This window comes from Stegostoma tigrinum, chromosome 13, assembly GCF_030684315.1.
Source record: "Stegostoma tigrinum isolate sSteTig4 chromosome 13, sSteTig4.hap1, whole genome shotgun sequence".
NCBI classification, from domain to species: Eukaryota; Metazoa; Chordata; class Chondrichthyes; order Orectolobiformes; family Stegostomatidae; genus Stegostoma; species Stegostoma tigrinum.
The window spans coordinates 37,590,799-37,609,010 of NC_081366.1; the positions used below are offsets into that span (position 1 = coordinate 37,590,799).

The window sequence follows — 18,212 nt, forward strand, 5'->3', positions numbered from 1 at the left end:
TGAAGAATTGGATAATTGCATAATAATGGCTTGATACATCCTTTTAACTATAGTCAGATCATTAAGCTTATGCAGTGAATCATTTATCCTCATTTAAAGTGAGCACAGATAGAAAATTGCTGAAGGATATGAATGTCCAAAAATTGCCCAGCTAACGATTATACAGACTGTGCTTTGCTGAATTTTATTCAAAATGAATTTTATATTGTGTACAAGTTTGTAATTAAGAGTCTTCACATTTATAGTCTTGTCAGAAATACACACTGATAGCAGTATAATTTGATGGTTTGGAAGTGAAATGAATTTGTTCCTTGTGACTAAGTATCCTTCAGACATATAATTGCAGTTTTGTAGTCTCTTGGTGCTGTTCCAATAAAGGTTCTGATCCAGGCAATGGAAGTGGCTCACAATGCATATTCTTCAGAAAGGTGTGCACAACTTAGGTACAAGCTTTGGCACACTTGGTATTCTGGCCCTTGATGGTTCCTACTTCTGAACAGGACATTGCATAATGCAGGTACAATTTAAGTTTTGCTTACAGCTAATATATCCTTACAAATAGTTCAATGATAATGTACTAAAGTCTCAGAGTCAGGCACTTTGGTCTTCTTCAAAATGTACAACATTGCTACAAATGCATAGAGGTTTTATGTACATGCTTCGCAGTTCTGTATGTTTTACAGAAAGTAGGATGTAATGTTGGAAAAGGAATCAGCACCTGAATCTTGTGACGAGGCTGCCAACTGGACCAGAAGAGTGTTATTTGCTTAGATTTGCTAACGACCAAGGAAATTCAATAACTTCCAACTCTACACTGAAAAAATTAATGCAATTTTTTTTCATGAAATGTGCTGTGGAACATTTATGCTCTCATTATTAGAAACTGAAGCGCCATTGCTCAAAATTTCTTCATCTAGGAACCTCTACAGTTAATCACTCAACTAACTGCATGCTATTATCTAAGATTATCTAAAGCCCTAACAGATTTTATTGTGAGATAGTAAGAGCTGCCAATGCTGGAGTCAGAGATGATACAGTGTGGAGCTGGAGGAGCACAGCAGGCCAGGAAGCATCAGAGGAGCAGGAAGGCTAACATTTCAGGTCAGGATTCTTCTTCAGAAACGCTTTGCAGTGGGGTTAGAACTCAATCAGAGATAGTAAGAGCTGCCGGTGCTGGAGTCTGCAGAAGGGTCCCAACCTGAACTGTCAACTTTCCTGCTCCTCTGATGCTGCCTGGCCTGCTGTGTTCCTCCAGCTCCACACTGCGTTACCAATGTTTTATTGTGAAGGAATCTATGGTTTCAAATTTTGTATCTTTTCAGACCTTGATTGAGAAAGGAAACTGACACTTAGGAAACTAAATTGAAGCTGAATGGAACCAGGATTTCTGGGCAGACCAAAGCTTGTTGAAAGCGTATTTAAGAACCCAGATAGATGAGAACTCAGGTGATGATTCCACTGCGTAGTACAGCGAGGCTGAAGAAGATGAAGCTAGATCCAGGAGCTATGAAGTGGCAAGCATGGAGTTGCTGAAGTTGTCTCTAGTACATGAAAATAACATCCACCCTTGAGACAACCATGAGCAGAGTTGACGAGATTTGGCAGATGTGTGTCATTTTTTTAGTGAAAACTCTATCCATGTTTGGATTGTTGTGGGCTGCTGTTGACAAAGGATCAGACAAAACTCTACAAGGAAATGAAATTCTTTATGAATAAGACAAGTTTGAACGACATTGTGGCTAAGATTAATGGCACATATGTTGGATGGGCTTCTGAGGCAATTTGTAACTCTGTCTTAGTTAATATCTACCATTTCATGTTTAATTTATGGTTTATAATTGACTACAGTTTGCTTGTATGTTCATGCATTTCTCTGAGTCTGGGTTTTATGGAATAGGTGGTAACCCAAGATAATAGATATGGTTTGTTTTGTTTGGATCTCATACAGTAAAAAAAATTTTGCATCAAACCAAGGAATTTTGTGACTTCATTTTTAAAGTAAATAACTAGGATTTTGTTTCTTTTGTTGAGTTTCTGGTCTCAACTGAGATCATAACATTATAAATAAATTTTAGGAAAGGTTTTAAAAGTGAGCAACAATGTGGCAATTAAATCAAGCCATATTGAAGCTTTAACATAGTATGATCAGAAAATACTATCTATCAACTTGTGTAATGCTTCGTATTTCAAACATTTTATGCCAGCTTGTGTAAGAAATTTCAAACTTTTTTTGCAGCTCGTAAGTGGGAAAATATAAAGGTTTAAAACTTCCCTAGGTTCTCCACATTTGCCAATTTCATCTGGCCTGTAAATGGAGGGAAATTTCAAGAAACTGGGTTAAATAGATGACATGCAACCTGGATACCACTACAATTTTACTAATTTGAATATACTGACTAGAACTAGACAACATAAATAATAGTAACTGGCAAGATTCTCTGAATTGTTTTGGCTTGTTCATCCTAATTCAGAGCTTCAGACTATTTTACCATTTAATGCAGCTGTGTTTATAAATGGTATTTGCAGATATTGGTAAGTTTACAGAGCTTTACAAGTGGCTTCCTTCATTCTTTTGTTAGCAATAGATCACTCAGGGTTCTGTATAAGTTGCAGTAAGAAAGCAGTGTCCATAGAAATTCTACACCAAATATGGAGTGCATCTGATGCATGCTGCATAAGTCTGAAAGAGCTCTGATTACACTTACTGCTGTGCACATCATATAGCCCATTCCAAAGTCAAAGCGACATTGTTCATTCATAGAGTAATTGATGCCTGGAAGTTGTGGTAACAATGGCCAGTCATGTTCAAATGGATCATCACGTAGACAGTCATATGAACTGCAATGAAAAAATATATTTAAACAACTTGTTCTCAATGTTATTGCCCAGCCAAAAGATGTGAAATATCCAAGTAAAATTTTATGATTTAGACCCTAAGTAATAATGATAGCATGGCCAGCATTCTCCACTTCCTGCCCATCCTCACTGTAGTCCTAGGTCAGCTCATCACATGCACAAAGCCAGCTCCCGGGAGGATCCTATTTGCCAGTGGAAGGTGATTGTAACAAAGGCAAATTCCAGTGGCGTTATAGAGTGGGCAAGGTTTACAGGCCTTAAAAACCTGAACTGCATATTACTTCTAGGCCATGGTAGGGTTATGTGATTTAATGAGAAAAGTATTCCATCTGCTTCAGCACTACCCTAGGGGTTCCTGTCAGTCCTCTTCCCTGAGCAGGCCAAAACAATAGCTCAACATAACACAATCAATTTAATGTACGCTAAAAATGGCAAGGTTTGCATTTTCCATGACACCATTAAGATATGTAATAGGCTGGGATGTCTAACTGCGATGATGTTCCTGCTGTGGTCCTGATCCATTCTCTGGACAAGCTGAATTATAATCATGGGCATAGGGTGCCAACAGTAAAGCTACCTGCCATTGGAAGATTGTCATGGGAGCTGTCAATAGTGAAATGTAATAGCTTCAAAAGGTATACGCTTATAATGGTTTTATATTAAAGTGGAATCTTTTTGTCTTGATAGTCAAATTTTGGACTCTGTGGAAGAAGCCAATGTTGGCTAAGGAGCTGGATCAACATATATTAATTCAATAATTTGACTGGCCAACAGATTACATATCAATTTTAATTTCTCATTCTTATTTCCAAATTGTGACACTGCCTCAGACTGCCAGAAGTTTGTAACCATCTCCTCCAATATCTCAGTGCTCCTGCAATCCTAGCCTCTTGTGCCTCTTAACAATAGTTTCTCCACCACTGGTAGTCACACTTTCAGCATTAGCCTCTAAGGTCCAGAATTCTGTTCTTGAATGTCTTGGCCTCTCTATTGTCTCCTCGTTTAAGTCATTCCTTAAAACCTGCCTCTGACCAAAGTTTGGATCATGTGCCTTTTATGCTCTTGCACGGTCTTTGAGCCCCCATAAACCATCGCAGTTCCTGGGCTCATAGTGCTCCCCAAAGGTATTAAGTAGGGAATTACAGGTTATGGTCCAGCCAATTAGGAAAGAACAGTAGCAAAATGCTTGTGAAAGCTTCCTGTGTTTTTGTATCATATTCCTTTCTCTCTATGATCTCTTTCTGGGAAGAAAATTAAAAAGGCAAGGCGGATGTTCGTGCTTGTTTCTCTGCCAGAAGTTAACATTATTCTGAAGGTAATGATAGGAAAGCAATGCTAACCATAAAGAAAATCACTCTGAAATATTTTTGAAGACAGTAAACACACATAACATCTGTTTCAAAAAGAACATTGTGAGTACTGTTGGGCTAGACTTACTGAACTCTCTATATTTGACTGGAGGAAGGTCATACATCGGCTACTTTGTCCACTGTGAGACCACAACAACCTTCCACTTACTGTAAGTATCGGCTCAGCTCCTGTTGACTACAACGGGACCAATGGAAACGATGGAATGCAGCTTGGACCAATGGTGCCATGATACTTCCCATTTTGATCTCATCGCCACAGTGGTTGCCTTGGCCATCATGTTCCATGCCTAGACTAGTAGATAGGAAAATACAAAGTTAGGCGATCACTTATACCATTGTTTAAAGTTCACTGTATAGCCCAGATTTCTGCCAGTTGGAGTGCTCTTCACTGCGGCAAAAATGTTAGAAATAGCCCCAAATCACCAGTCCCTCCCCCAAACACACCTTTTTTTTCAGGAGTGGGAAAGCAGTCAGTGTGGGCATCACAGCTTCATGGAGATGGCTGGCATTAAAATGGTCATTTGTCATCTTTTTAATCCCAGTTTAGAAATTCAGCAGCAAAGAATTTAAAGCAAATATGACAGACCAATTCAGAGCAACGTATATCATTTTGGAAAGCTATGCTGCCCACTCCAGTGATTATGATCCCAGAACACCTTGAGGGTTGGGGGTCAGGCATCCTTTGGAGGGGGCCCAGGCCCCCTTGAAAAATGTATTCCACTTCTTGACAAGTTTGAACAAGTTTGATATATTGAGAGGTCTTCGTGCACCACACCCCAAAACCCCTCCCAACAAAGGGTACTTCTTCTACTCCTAGGGAAACAGGCATCCATTGGAGGGGGCCCGCATCCTCTTTGTGGGTTGGTGAGAGGTGGCAAAACACCCTTTGTTGGGAGAGGGTTGGGGGGGGGGTGTGGTGGAGAAAAACCTCTCAAACATACTCTTGATAAGTTAAAACTTGTCAAGAAGTGACAACACGTTTTCAAACCTATCGAGAGCTGTCAAACATGTCAAGGCCTGTCAAGAATCTGTTTTTATCAAGTGGCAAGGAGACTCAAGATCTGCCCAAATCTGAATGTGTTCCTCTCAACTAAGAGCTGTCTATGATAATGAACTTTTATTTTTTTTTCCTGTGTGTATGGGAAACTGTGGATACTAGGTGAGTTGGCATGGTAGGTGAAAGGGATGGGTGCCTGGCTTGGATCAGGCATGATGTTGGTGTAGAGGTTTAAGGGCTGTGGGATATGACAAGATGGACGTAGAGCGCAATAGGAGCCATGGGTATGAGTAAATGATAAGAGGACTGTGAAGCATAGGGGATAAGTAGAGGACATTAAATGGCATGGATGGAATATGGAAAGGGATTGGATTTCGGGGGTGGGACCGAAGGTGAGGGATCGTGAGGAATGAGAAATTGAGGAATGATTTAAATTGTATTATTTTGTTTTAACTGTTGGATTGTGCTGTACTGAGGCATGTTTTGCACTCAGCCTGCCTCAGTAACAGCCAGCCTCTGCAGTTCTTCTTGGGCAGGTCTGCCACGATTCTGAATGCAGCCCACATCCCCGCAGCCCTCCCCCACCACCAGGCTGACTGAAAATGGGAGAGTGCGAACAAGCACTTTTAAATTTGTGCCGCTTAAAATTCTTCAACTCAGTGTTCCTGACTGAAGAATTAAAATGGGGCTTAAGAAAATAGGAACTGCAGTTGCTGGAGAATCCAAGGTAACAAAGTGAAGAGCTGGATGAACACAGCAGGCCAAGCAGCATCTTAGGGGCAGAAAGATGTGGCTTGCCCTGCTGTGTTCATCCAGCTCCACACTTTGTTACCTAAAAACGGGGTTTGTGTGTTCAATCATGCGATAAAGTTAAGCACCTATCATTGAAACAGTCACTGCAAAGTTGAAATGAAGACATGACTATTGGCTGAATTTTCTGGTTTTTTTGGCTAAGTGCAAATTGCATGAGCTTTCTGGAGGGATTCTCACAAAGAGACCTCATGGGATTTCTCACCTATCATATTAAATGCACATCATTAACTACCTACCCATCCCCTAAGGCATTCCTCATGTCCAGTTCCATCCCCATCCTACTATTCCCAGAGCAACGGGTATCTGTCCTATAAATGTGCCAAAAGAAAGCCTAATCCTTGTCTGAAACCCCTTCCTGAAAGTGGGGCATTTGCCTATATATTTGGTCTAACCAGCTGTTATCAAATGGCCATTAGAAATCACAACCAAATAAAATACTCAATATAAAGCCTAGAAGATCATTTCACAGCAATCCTGAATATCATTGCTGATTGTTCATCCATGTACAATATTCCTCTAACTGACTGCTTCCTCAGGATTGCCTGCCCTGAATCCCAAGAGATACCAGACGTAGTGCTACCAGCGAGACAGGTGGCTCACCTTTATCCTCATGGAGACAACAAGGGTTTCTGGATTCTCCTATACGTCAGCCCAGCTCATGTCTGAGTCGGGAAATCATGGGTCAAAACTCTACTCTGGACCCTTAGGAATTTAATCCAGACTGATAGGCCAATGCTGTACTGAGGGAATGCTGCTGGACAGGCTGTAATACAGACAAGTTGTGAAAGCAAAACCCTGCCAGTCCTCACAGGAGAATGAAAATGATCTCATAGAGTCATTCAAACAAACTGAGTTTTCCAGTGCCCCAGTCAATATTTATCTCTCAGTTAAAGTCACTAAACTCACAGGTCATCATTTGATTGCTGTTTGTAGCCTGTGCTATGTGCAAGTTGGGTGCTACATTTTTTTATAAACAATAAAAGTATTTTGATGCACTCAGAGTTTGGCCTGAATTATTAGCTCTGTTTTCTCTATCTATAGGTGCTGCATGATTTCTTGTGTCTGTTCAGCATTTTTCACTTTTATATCAAAAAGGACTTAATTGCTGTAAAGTGTTTTAGGGACATCCTGGGTGGTGCTATATAAATGATAATCATTTCCATCAAGCAACTGTAACATGGGAGATGAGATGGGAGTGTGAAATATACTGATCTAAGCAACAGTTTGATCTATATGTGAGGTCCATGTGAGCTGATAGTTAAACCTTAGCCAGAATCAGCAGCAAGCCTAACAGTTGGTATGTTGTAATTTGGCTGCAAATGTGCGAGCTGCAGATAGCAAAATTCTGCTATGAGCATCCTGCTGACCCACAGGAAGCTGAACCAATTGGACTTGGCACTGACAGTATGCCAAGGGTACTGCAAACACTGAAAAATACATTGCTTCTACCACATCATATATTTGCATTCCAATACAACTTCCTTCCTATTTTACAAGGAACTGTCGGAGAAAAATAAAGCCACATTAGTATTGTGTTCTGGGATTTTAATTATTTCTTTATGCAACTTAGTGGGTTCTTATCAATGAGTTTCAACAAGTCTCTGAATCAGACATGCTCAAAGACTGGTGGATTCTAGTTCATGGGCACTGGCACCAGCACTGGGGTAAGTAGGATCTGTGTCAACGGGACAGACTCCACCTGAACTTGTAAACCAGATAACTAGGGGAGTAGACAAGATTTCAAACTAAATGGTGGGGCAAATGATCAAATTTGAGAGATGTGATAAATCAAAGAATCCTGTCAATGGGGGAGATATCAACACAATGTTCAACTTCAGTTCCAGTGTACCAGCGCCACCTTTGGAAGCTTTAAAAACTAGAAATTTGACGACAAAGACCTCAAACCTAGAAACAAGCTTATGGCCTATTTGGTAGTAGTTCTATCTGCCCTTCTTCTTGAGTCAGTGACATGAAAAATGTACTGTAGGCACCTCAAATCCCTAAATAAATATCACCAGGATGCTTCTGCAAAATCCCACAAATTCAGTGGCAGGTCAGTCACATATCAGTGCCCTCTACCAGGCCAATATCCTCAATATTAAGACAATGGTTAGAGTTATCAGCTGCATTGGGCAGGTCACATCACCAAAGTATCTGAAACTTCCTAAAGAAGCCGCCTACTCAAAGCCTCATCAGGGCAAATAGTTATCAGAAAGGCACAGGAAAAATTTCAAGGACATCCTCAAAGCCTCCTAAAAGATTTTACTACCTCCATGAACTCATGGGACTCTCTTGACCCAAAACACTCAAACGGGGATAAAAGCATCCACAAAGAAGCTAACCATTTCACGCTCCTCTGTTCCTCCCTGGTCGAGACCTATTGCAAGCAGCAGGAGGAGCATGCAGAAACCAACCTCCTCTTCAAACACCACCTACCCCATCTGTATGGATGCAAACTTGGATTAATTAGTCATCTCAGGACCTATACCTCCACAGTGGAGGAAAATCACCTTTGATCCTGAGGGGCTGCCTAAAACAAATACAACAACAGTGGGCTAGAATTTTGCAGTATTACACACCTTCTCACCAACTTTACACCCCACGATCGCTGCTGAAATTTTTACCTACTTTCTTGTCATTTCTGCACTTAAGTTTTCAATAATGCCCTACCAGCTGTTCACACTCCCAGACTTCTCAAAATCTCAGTATCCTCAATATCCTGTCCACCATCCAGTCCTATTTGCTCATTAATCCCTGCCTGTTGACCTAAACTGGCTCTCTGTCCATGATACATTAAAATCTAAATAATTAATCTTATTTCCCAATCTATTTTTGCAAATTCTTTCAGTCTTGGTTCTTCATTCACCTTCTGTAGTCCCTTGCTTCTGGCCTTTTATACAATCCCGATCCTTGATAGCGAAGATTGATAAAAGAGTCTGTAACTCGGCCCCACATTTTGCAACTACCTACGAGCCCTCTCTGCTTCTTTTGACACTCTGATCCACCTTTAAGATTTATCACAACTTTGTTTGTTCATTCTTTCATTCTTTCTTCCTTTCTTCTTTCCCAACTCTCCCTTCATGACTCAAGATTGGCTCCTTTACATTTTTCTCCTTGAATATGTACTATTCAAAGTCTTTCAGCATAAAAGTTGCTGTATGATGCCTGGCGTTCTAATATTTAACACAATGTTCATCTTGATAGTAACACGTGCTTTTCAAGTTTGTTTTTGAACCGTAAGATTTGACACTTACACATGACCGGTTTCATGAGCAACAACAAATGCGGATGAAAAGCCATCTTCGTGGTTCAGAGTACAGCTTCGGACTGGATGGCACATACCTGTAACTGGCGCGTAACCTGCGACAGACAGAAAATTGTTGGAGAAGAATGCATTTAAATAACATGTAATCAATATTGAAAAATATCAATAGTGTTTTTTTCTTATTTCAGCATTGATAAATAAGACATTATGATTAAACATAACACACAGAAATGTATGCGTTAACAAAGTTATCACCATCATGTACAACTTATATTGTCAAAAGACTAAACATTCTTGATTCTACTTTAATCTTTAAAATGATATATCTAATCTCTGCCAAAACTAAAAACTAACGCAAGCAAAACTCATTATTTCAAATCCTATTGGTAAACCAACTAATAAGGCAGATGTTCTAGACAGCTTAAAAATTATTAGATAATCATACCGTATATTATGCTTATCTGTTAAGAAAACACTAAATACTAAAATCTAGCATTGCATGCTGGTTTTAGAAAATTACGATGAATAAAAGATGCTAAAATTCCATGAAGTCATTCCATTTTTATCATTAACTTTCATTGTGTTCCATTTTGAAGAAATGTAAGTAGCCTTATGATTTATACCAATTATTGTTCAATACTTTAGGGGAGACGATGGCCGATTGATATTATCGCTGGACTGTTAATCCACAGACCCAGATAATGTTCTGGGGACCCAGGTTCACATCCTGCCATGGCAGATGGTGGAATTTGAATTCAGTAAATATCTGGAATTAAGAATCTAATGATAACCGTGAATCCACTGTCCATTGTCGGAAAAACCCATCTGGTTCACTAATTTCCTTTAGGGAAGAAACTGCCATCCTTACCTGGCCTGGCCTACATGTGAGTCCAGACCCACAGCAATGTGGTTGACTCTGAACTGCCCTCTGGGCAATTAGGGGTGGGCAATAAATGCCATCTAGCCAGCAATACCCTCATCCTGTGAGTGAATAAAGAAAACAAAAGAAAAAACTACCAGACAGTGGTATAGTACATGGAGTTGTTTAGCAAGAGTATTGCAATTTAGAAAGTCAATGGTAACGTATAGGGATAAAATGGACATCAAAGTGTCCAACATGATGATTGGCTTGCAAGCACATATTTGGAGTCCGAAGTCACCATCTTCGCATAATCCAGCACAAGTCCACCAAATTCATGTTACAATCTGGTTAGAGATAAATTACATTTTGCTTGAAGTTGGTGTAGTTTAAAGTCTCATGTACTTTCTAGGAGAAAAAAGTTGCATGATCACACAGTACCAAGTTAGAATAATAATATAATCTACGATATAATGCCATGTATACTCTAACATCCAGAATGAATGTGAGGCGGACAAACTGTATCTGAACATCCCAGAGAACACATCAAATAGCAGATGTGGTTAAGACAGATTCCGCAGAATTCTCAGCAACATGCCAAGATGTTATTGACACTGTCACCAAATCTCATTCAAACTTTCACAAGGCTGCCAATATTTCATTTATGAAGATCTAGCTTTGGAACTCATTCAACAACAACTGCTCATTTCCTGGCAGATTTATTTTTCTTCCAAGGCTGCGTTCCCAAAATTCCTGAGACCCCTTACAAGTCCCCAAATCTTGCTACAATTTCAGCTTTTTACCAGCCACCATTAAGGTGCTGCACCTGAAATTTCCTGAGCTCCCACCACCCGCACATCGTGGTCCTTCATTTCTGTTGAACTGACCTCAAGAATGTATCCCACTAGGCTTCACAAGACTGTGCTCCATCATGTAAATTCCAGCTCTCTAGCTGTTCTGTATGAATATTAATGTCTATAGGCTATCATTTGCTCCAACAAGCAGCTACCATCAGCAGGTGGCTACATGGAACCAACTTCTCTGACTTTCTCTCATTAATAACAGACTGAGCCAACTGCTGATCATTGATCCTTGAACTGATTTGCGTGACCTATTGAAACACGTCAAGGGACTTCGTCCCTTGGCATTCAGCAGAATCAAATGGAACTACTAGTGGAACATCCTGTGCTTGCATTAGAATTTGTTCAGATTGCTGGCTGTTGCCATATCTACATCGCCATCAAAACAGACAATTGTCCCTTAGCATTTTTAATGCCTGCTTTACAAATCAGTTTGACCTGAATACATCTGGCTGCAATTAGGAAGATCAGATCCATATGCAGCCTTACCAGTGGACACCATCTAAAAAACAAGTCTAAAAAAATACTTAGCTAAGTGTTGAGTTAAAAGATGCAGGATGACATTATTACAACAGTTGACTGCTGACTACTGCTAACCAACACCCTCTTGATCATTGCCTCGCCCTGCCAATTCCCTCAACCTCCCTCCAAACACAATTTTGATCCCACTTCTCCAGATTGCCTCTACTCTTCATTGTCTTCCCCTCCTGGGAACCCACAACTCCCTTCCAATCAGCCTCTCCTCTTGTAGGGGGCACTGTGTTGCTGTCAGTAGCCCAAACATATAATGGTTTTTGTGGGCAAGTTGCTATGGATGCCCAGCATGTAACTACAGCTCATCAGTCTGAGCTAAGAGAGACCTGGAGCCCAATATTCAAAGGGTCCACCTTGGGCTGCACATCCCCATATCATCCTGGAATGTTGAAACATCGGACTGGAAAATAGCATGCCAGTTACTATGAAATCCATTCCCTTGATCATTTATCATTAAGTATGTAAGAGAACAGGACAAAACTGTGCACCCAACCTGAATAGAATACCGTACCTTGCATTCCTGATGGTCCAAAGTCCTGCCTTGTCAGAAAGATGGCATGGTCATGATATTCGGCATGGCTTGTATCAGTCTTCTGTTGGGAGTAAGCCCATCGGCACACATTCTCCAAACTTTGTGAGGGGTTCCCAATTTCAATTAAAGTAACAGACTAAGAAAGAAAATAATTCTCTTTAAATCTTAGCGCAATTTCATCTGACTACAGTGCAAGAGTTAGAACACGCTTCAAGCTAGAGATTGTTGTATATCTAGCATTATTTTCTGAACTAATAGCAATTTGCCTTCCATTTTCACTAACTTTTTAAATTTTATTTAAAACGCTTTGTATATTTACTATTTCCCATGGTAATATTCGCACACAACATTTTTCTTTAATTGTGTGTGCCTTCCTTTGTGTGACTGTGAATCTGCTTGCCTCCCACTTTCCATCACTTGCTGTCTTCTATCTGGCGCTGATTAGTGTTCCAGTCTGCCTGTCTCTTTCTTACACTCGGTATGGCTCTCAGACATTTTGGCACTGAAACTACATTGTGGAATACTTGAACTAGATTACTGAAGTATTTTTCTGAATTTTGTTCTTGTTTCCAAGGACACTTCGAACCACTTAAAAGAAATGGGGTTAATTTTTGTTGTCACTTATTAAGGAATTCATTTGGACAAGCAGACAGCCTGCCTACAGAGCTTATCCAACTTTCAGTCCTTTGAAATTGAGCTACCGGTTCAGAACCTCACATACCAGATGTGGATTTCAAATGTTGATTTTTTTTGTGACTATTCAATTATTTAATTGTAACATTCTTACACATTGTGTGCCTGAATCTCTCACAGGCAATTCTCAGCAAAACTTTCACCTGTAGGCTAGAGTTAGAAAATTTCATTTGAATCATTAATATTGTGAAAACTGCTTTAAACACATAAGTTGGAGTTGCAAGATGCTCGCCACTTTTCCTTTACAAGAGCAACCTTTGCAGCACAAGTGGTTTTCACACTGAGGCCACCCAGAGTGCTGTGGTGGGATGGGGTGGATGTTTTGGTGGCAGGATGGAATGAAGCTATAAACAGAAAGCCCTCATAAAGAGTAGGGTTGTGAACACATTTTGGATGTTTGTACCTGCTCACCAGAGGAGGCTGGGCAACATGAATACAACCTGTAAGTTTGTGGAAAGGGCATTTCCTTGGCTCCTTTGCCAAGCCATGGCATTAGAATGCCATTTTCTTGACCATCTGAAGCGGGCAGCCTGGCTCACAGCCAACCCAGGATTCTTGGAGCCTCTGTACTCAAAGGGACCCCGGTGAGAGGCAAATTGGAGCAATTTTACTATTAGTCAGTGAGAGACAGAAACTTGAATGATGGAATCTCAATGTAGGAAGGACGCTGTTGCTCTCTACATATATCCCTTCCTGGAGATCTTATTGCAGGCTATGAGAGTTCACAGGGAAAGTTTGTAAAGAAGCTTACCTCAGAGGGATAGCTGGAGGTGAATAAGGAACTGAGCAGAAGGAGTATAGCCTCTTGCTCTAGCTTTAGGGTCTATGACTGTACGACAGAGGTTCAATAACCTCACTAAGTAAGTGAATGGTATTCGACATTCAAGTGATTGTTTAAATGTTCTGACATCACTAGCTTTCTCCTGCCCGGCATTCCTCAGACCAACACACCTTTTAACTCCATCCATTCTTTCTCAAGGCACCTCCTCACAAGCCCATTTGATCAGCCACCACTGGACACTTGTCTTCTTCTTACTGCTATTTCACACCCATCCCTCAAAGTGAGTGATCTTCCACAAATGTCAGACTATTCTCTCAAAGCATACCATTTCTTACACTATATCCTCCTATATCACCTTGCAGAATTGCACCTCACAAAACACCAGGGAAAAGACAGAGAATCAGGAGTGGCTCTCTAGTCAGAGCTACCCGAATGATTCTGGATGAATGTGCATCATAAATGAGCAGAGCTTTAGAATCTATGACCATTGGCGATGAAGTGGAGGGCTGGGGAACACAGGGCTCTTCTAGTTAGCGGGTGACAGGATTTATACTTCAAGGCCACTTGACAACACTCACTCATGTTGGCTTGAAACCAATAGCCACTGAAACATGATGATATTCAAAATGTTGTTTTAAAATCCATTTACTTTCTTCTAATTCATGTCATAGAGTCATACAACATGGATCCAGCTCACTCATGCCGACCAAACTTGTCCCACCTGCCTGCATCTGGCCATATCTTTCTATGCCTTTCCTATTCATGTACCTATCCAAATGTCTTTTAAACATTGTAACTGTACTTACATCTACCACTTCATCTGGCAATTCATTCCACATACGAGCCACTCTCTGTGTGAAAGAGATGCCCCTAAGGTCCCTTCTAAATCTTTTGCCTCTTACCCTAAAAAATGCCTCTTTGTTTTGAACCCCCTACCCTAGGGAAAAGACCTTTGTTATTCACCTTATCTATTCCTCTCATGATTTTATAAATCTGTTTAAGGTCACCCCTAAACTTCCTACACTCTTGGTGAAAAAGTTCCAGCCTATTTTTATAACTCAAACCATCAATTCCCAGCAACATCCTAGTTACTCTCTCCAGAACCCTCTCCAGTTTAATAATGCCCTTCCTATAACAGGGTGACCAGGCTGTACACAATACTCCAAAAGTGGCCTTGTCCTGTCTACCTGTGATGCAACCTTCAAAGAAGTGTGCAGCTGAACCCTTAGGTTTCCTTTTCAACAACACTACCCAGGGCCCTTCCATTAATTGTATAAGTCCTGTGCTTGTTCCTTTTACCCAAAATGCAATACCTCACATTTGTCCAAATTAAACTATCTGCCACTCCTCAACCACCAGAACTGTTCAAGATCCCTTCGTAATCTTAGATAACCTTCTTCACTATTGACTATACCACCAATCTTGGTGTCATCCACAAACTTACTAACTATGCCTCTGAAATTCTCATCCAAATCATTTATATGAAATGACAGACAACAGTGGACCTAGCCTCCAATCCGTGCAGAACACAGATGATCACAGGGGTCCAGTCCGAAAAACAACTCTCCTCCAGCACCCTCTCCTACAGTCAAGCCAATTTTGTATCCAATTGACTAGCTCTCCCTGGATCCCATTTGACCTAACTTTACTAATCAATCTACCATGTGGGACCTTATCAAAGGCTTTAGTAAAGTCTATGTAGACAACACCTATGGCTTTACCTTCATCAATCTATTTTTTTTACTACGTCCTTAAAAATCTCCAGCAAGTTTGTGAGATATAATTTCCCAAGCCCCAAACCATGCTGGCTATCATTAATCAGTCCTTGCCTCTCTAAATTCTCTCGCAGAATTCGCCTCCAACAACTTCCCCACCACTGACTTCTGACTCACCCCAGGTGCTTCAGGAAAAAATCAAGAGCTGGGGCTGGAGCAAGATTTTACAGATGAGGCACTGTCATGTGACTCACTGCAACTTGGCATCAGCCCAGGTCTTGGTCAGTGTTTGAAGCCAGGTAGCTATGTTGGCAAATATCTAAGCATGTGTCACACGTGAGCCACAGCAAATGGTGGTGATAGGGATAATAATAGAGTCCCCAATGCATACTGTGCTCTGCTCAGCTCGCCAAAGGTTCTGTGTTTCATAGTTCAGCCAAGAAGAGGACAAATCTGCAGCAGCAGTGGTAGAAAATACAGGCAGTTCCATCCCGAGGCACTGCACATGACTGAGAGATACTGGAATGGTCTGAATCCAACACAGGTGCTATGTCATGTCAGGTCTTTGCACTGATGTCCACCTCTTGGATTTGCAGCAAGCACTCAGGACATTCACTGTGTGCATCAGATGTGTGATTCTACAGATATCACTGGCTGTTCTCTGGGAGGAGCTGGAGGTGTTGAAATGCAGAGCTGTCATGTTGTTGATGGCCATTGGCAATTCATGCCCAGTGTGTTCATTTGGCAGGAAGTCATCTTCCTGGAAGTATTAGCAACAATCTAACATGAGAGTCTAAGTCTCCTAGGGCACCTGGTGCTCAGTCATGTCCAGAACGAGGCCTGTCTCCTGGGAACCCCTGTGATGAGTAGCTGTTCTCCTGTCAGTCAGGGTCCTGTGTCTATTTGCTCTATCTGTTGGAGTGGTAAGCAACTAAGGAGATGGTTGCTGCTGCTGCTGTTGTTGTTCCTCCTCCTCTAGTTCTAATCATTAGAGGTCAAAAATAGAGCTGCATGAGCTGTTCCCAGGGTGATCTGATGGCTGACAGCACAGATGTCTACATTAAAGGAAGAACACACTCCATGCTACTAGAAATGACCTTCCAGTCAGTGGAAGAAAGCTGTCAGAACTAGTCTTGTGAACAAAAACCCGTCACCTATGCAAACAAGCAGTTGTCATAGGGCTGTATTTAAAGGATTTTCAGCCTGCTACCCAGATCGTCCTGGAGAGTTTATGATGCCTGGGAACCTCTTGTCATGGCAGTAATCCAGAATCCATGACTAAACATACTGTTATATGATTCTTAGCATAAGTTAATCAGCTGGTTTCAGCTGGTTTCCTGACAGCCGATTTTTTTGGTGGTTTTAACTTCTGAATGTTCTGATACCCATCCACTCTGACAGGGTTATCCATTACTCTGTGTAACTAGTTCAGACAGGGATGCTGATAAAGTATGTACTTTTTATAATAGGTTCCATATTTCTCATCAAACCCCAGCTCTTTATATACAAGTTTAAACTGACATGATATTGACAAAGTAGAAAAAAACTAAAATTAAAATCTCCATTATAAATGCACATTTTTAATAGAATCTCTACGTATTTTCTGTGCTCAGTGCCATACCTCTCAATTATGTGCCATTAGTACATAATTGCAGATATCCAACAACTTAGCCTTTATCTGGCATTCTAGGATCATGTACTGCTTTTACTCAGCGATCTTGGTTTCCAGCTTGAAGCTACGAATAACCTATGGCTTGCATCAGTAGTCTCCCTCATCCCCTTGTCAGGATTTGCCTCAGGCCTCAGATCTTGTTTTGGCTGACAGTTTTATCCCTTTAATTAGTTTGCTCTGGTGGAAAAGACATTTTTTGCTGCAATATGTTCAGAGACAATAAAAACTTTCGGGGGGCATTTTTGGGGAATATTATTAATTCAAGAATAATAGTTGAAAAGAACCACCTGGGAACTGAAACACTGCTTAACCAACAACAAAAAAGAGAATGGGAAAATGTAAAGAAGAAATCAAGCAGATGTATGTTACAGTTTTTATTAGGTTTTATGTATTATTAGGTATTATGATCCTGACTGAACTAAGCATGATCTTCTGGAAAATCTGTGTGTACCGATCCTGTTGGTTAAATTGGGGTTGTGCCTTAAACGTTGATTCCATCGGAGTCTGGAGAGTGAGTGGGAAGTAGGACACAGTCACTATGGCAGATTTCATGCCTACCTACTCAATCACCTCCCACCAGCTGCCACCGGACCTCCAGAAGACCCCTGTCATCTCATTTTTAAGCTTTTGGGTGATGGAAGCAAGTCAGGTTTTACTTGGGTGCAAGTGTATGAAGGGCTACAGAAGCAGGGCATGTAGGGTGGATAGCTAAAGCAGATACAGATCAGCCATGATCATCTTAACCGGTGGAAGTTTCAAATGATTGAATGAATTATTCTAACATACTCAATTTTTTTTTCTTCTTTATCTTCAGGTAGATTTCCCAATGGAGTCAACATATGTCCATCTGAAGAGCACCTCATTCAGCTTCATAACTTATGGTCCGTTACTGGGTTTGGACTGAGCAGGGGTAAGAACTCCCAGTATAAGATGTTCATACTCTGGAATCATCCACTGATGTCACTGGAATTGTAAGGGGTGGGAGAAGGTTGCACTCCTTACAAGGACCATCAGAAAACCCCAGGAATAATGAAAATCCCAGGGCATCATGTTCTTGCACAGGATTCCAATGGCATCCTGTCAGTATTTTGTAGGAGTCTGGCAGAGCTTTGTAGGAAACTTGGGACAGAAGGCTTCTGGAGCTGCTGACAAATAACTTTCATGCTACAGCCAATACTGTGGGCTGAAGGCTTTTATAAATTTATCTCTAAATATTTATTGCTTAATTACTGCCAAGCCATTTATATTCCTCTTAAAGTCAAAAC

The 18,212-nt window shown here is 40.9% G+C and overlaps 1 protein-coding gene across 2 annotated transcripts in view; it reads right to left on the reverse strand.

The window, feature by feature from the left end:
• The window catches only part of LOC125458512 (A disintegrin and metalloproteinase with thrombospondin motifs 2-like), a 219,260-nt gene that overhangs the window by 42,720 nt on the left and 158,328 nt on the right, over nt 1–18,212 (reverse strand). For both annotated transcript variants that reach the window (XM_048543837.2, XM_048543838.2), the window contains 4 exons: nt 12,066–12,222; nt 9,291–9,396; nt 4,375–4,518; nt 2,706–2,838 (listed from right to left, as the gene is read on the reverse strand). In XM_048543837.2, coding sequence (XP_048399794.1) covers nt 2,706–2,838; nt 4,375–4,518; nt 9,291–9,396; nt 12,066–12,222 — 540 coding nt within the window. The remainder of the gene's footprint in view (nt 1–2,705; nt 2,839–4,374; nt 4,519–9,290; nt 9,397–12,065; nt 12,223–18,212) is intronic.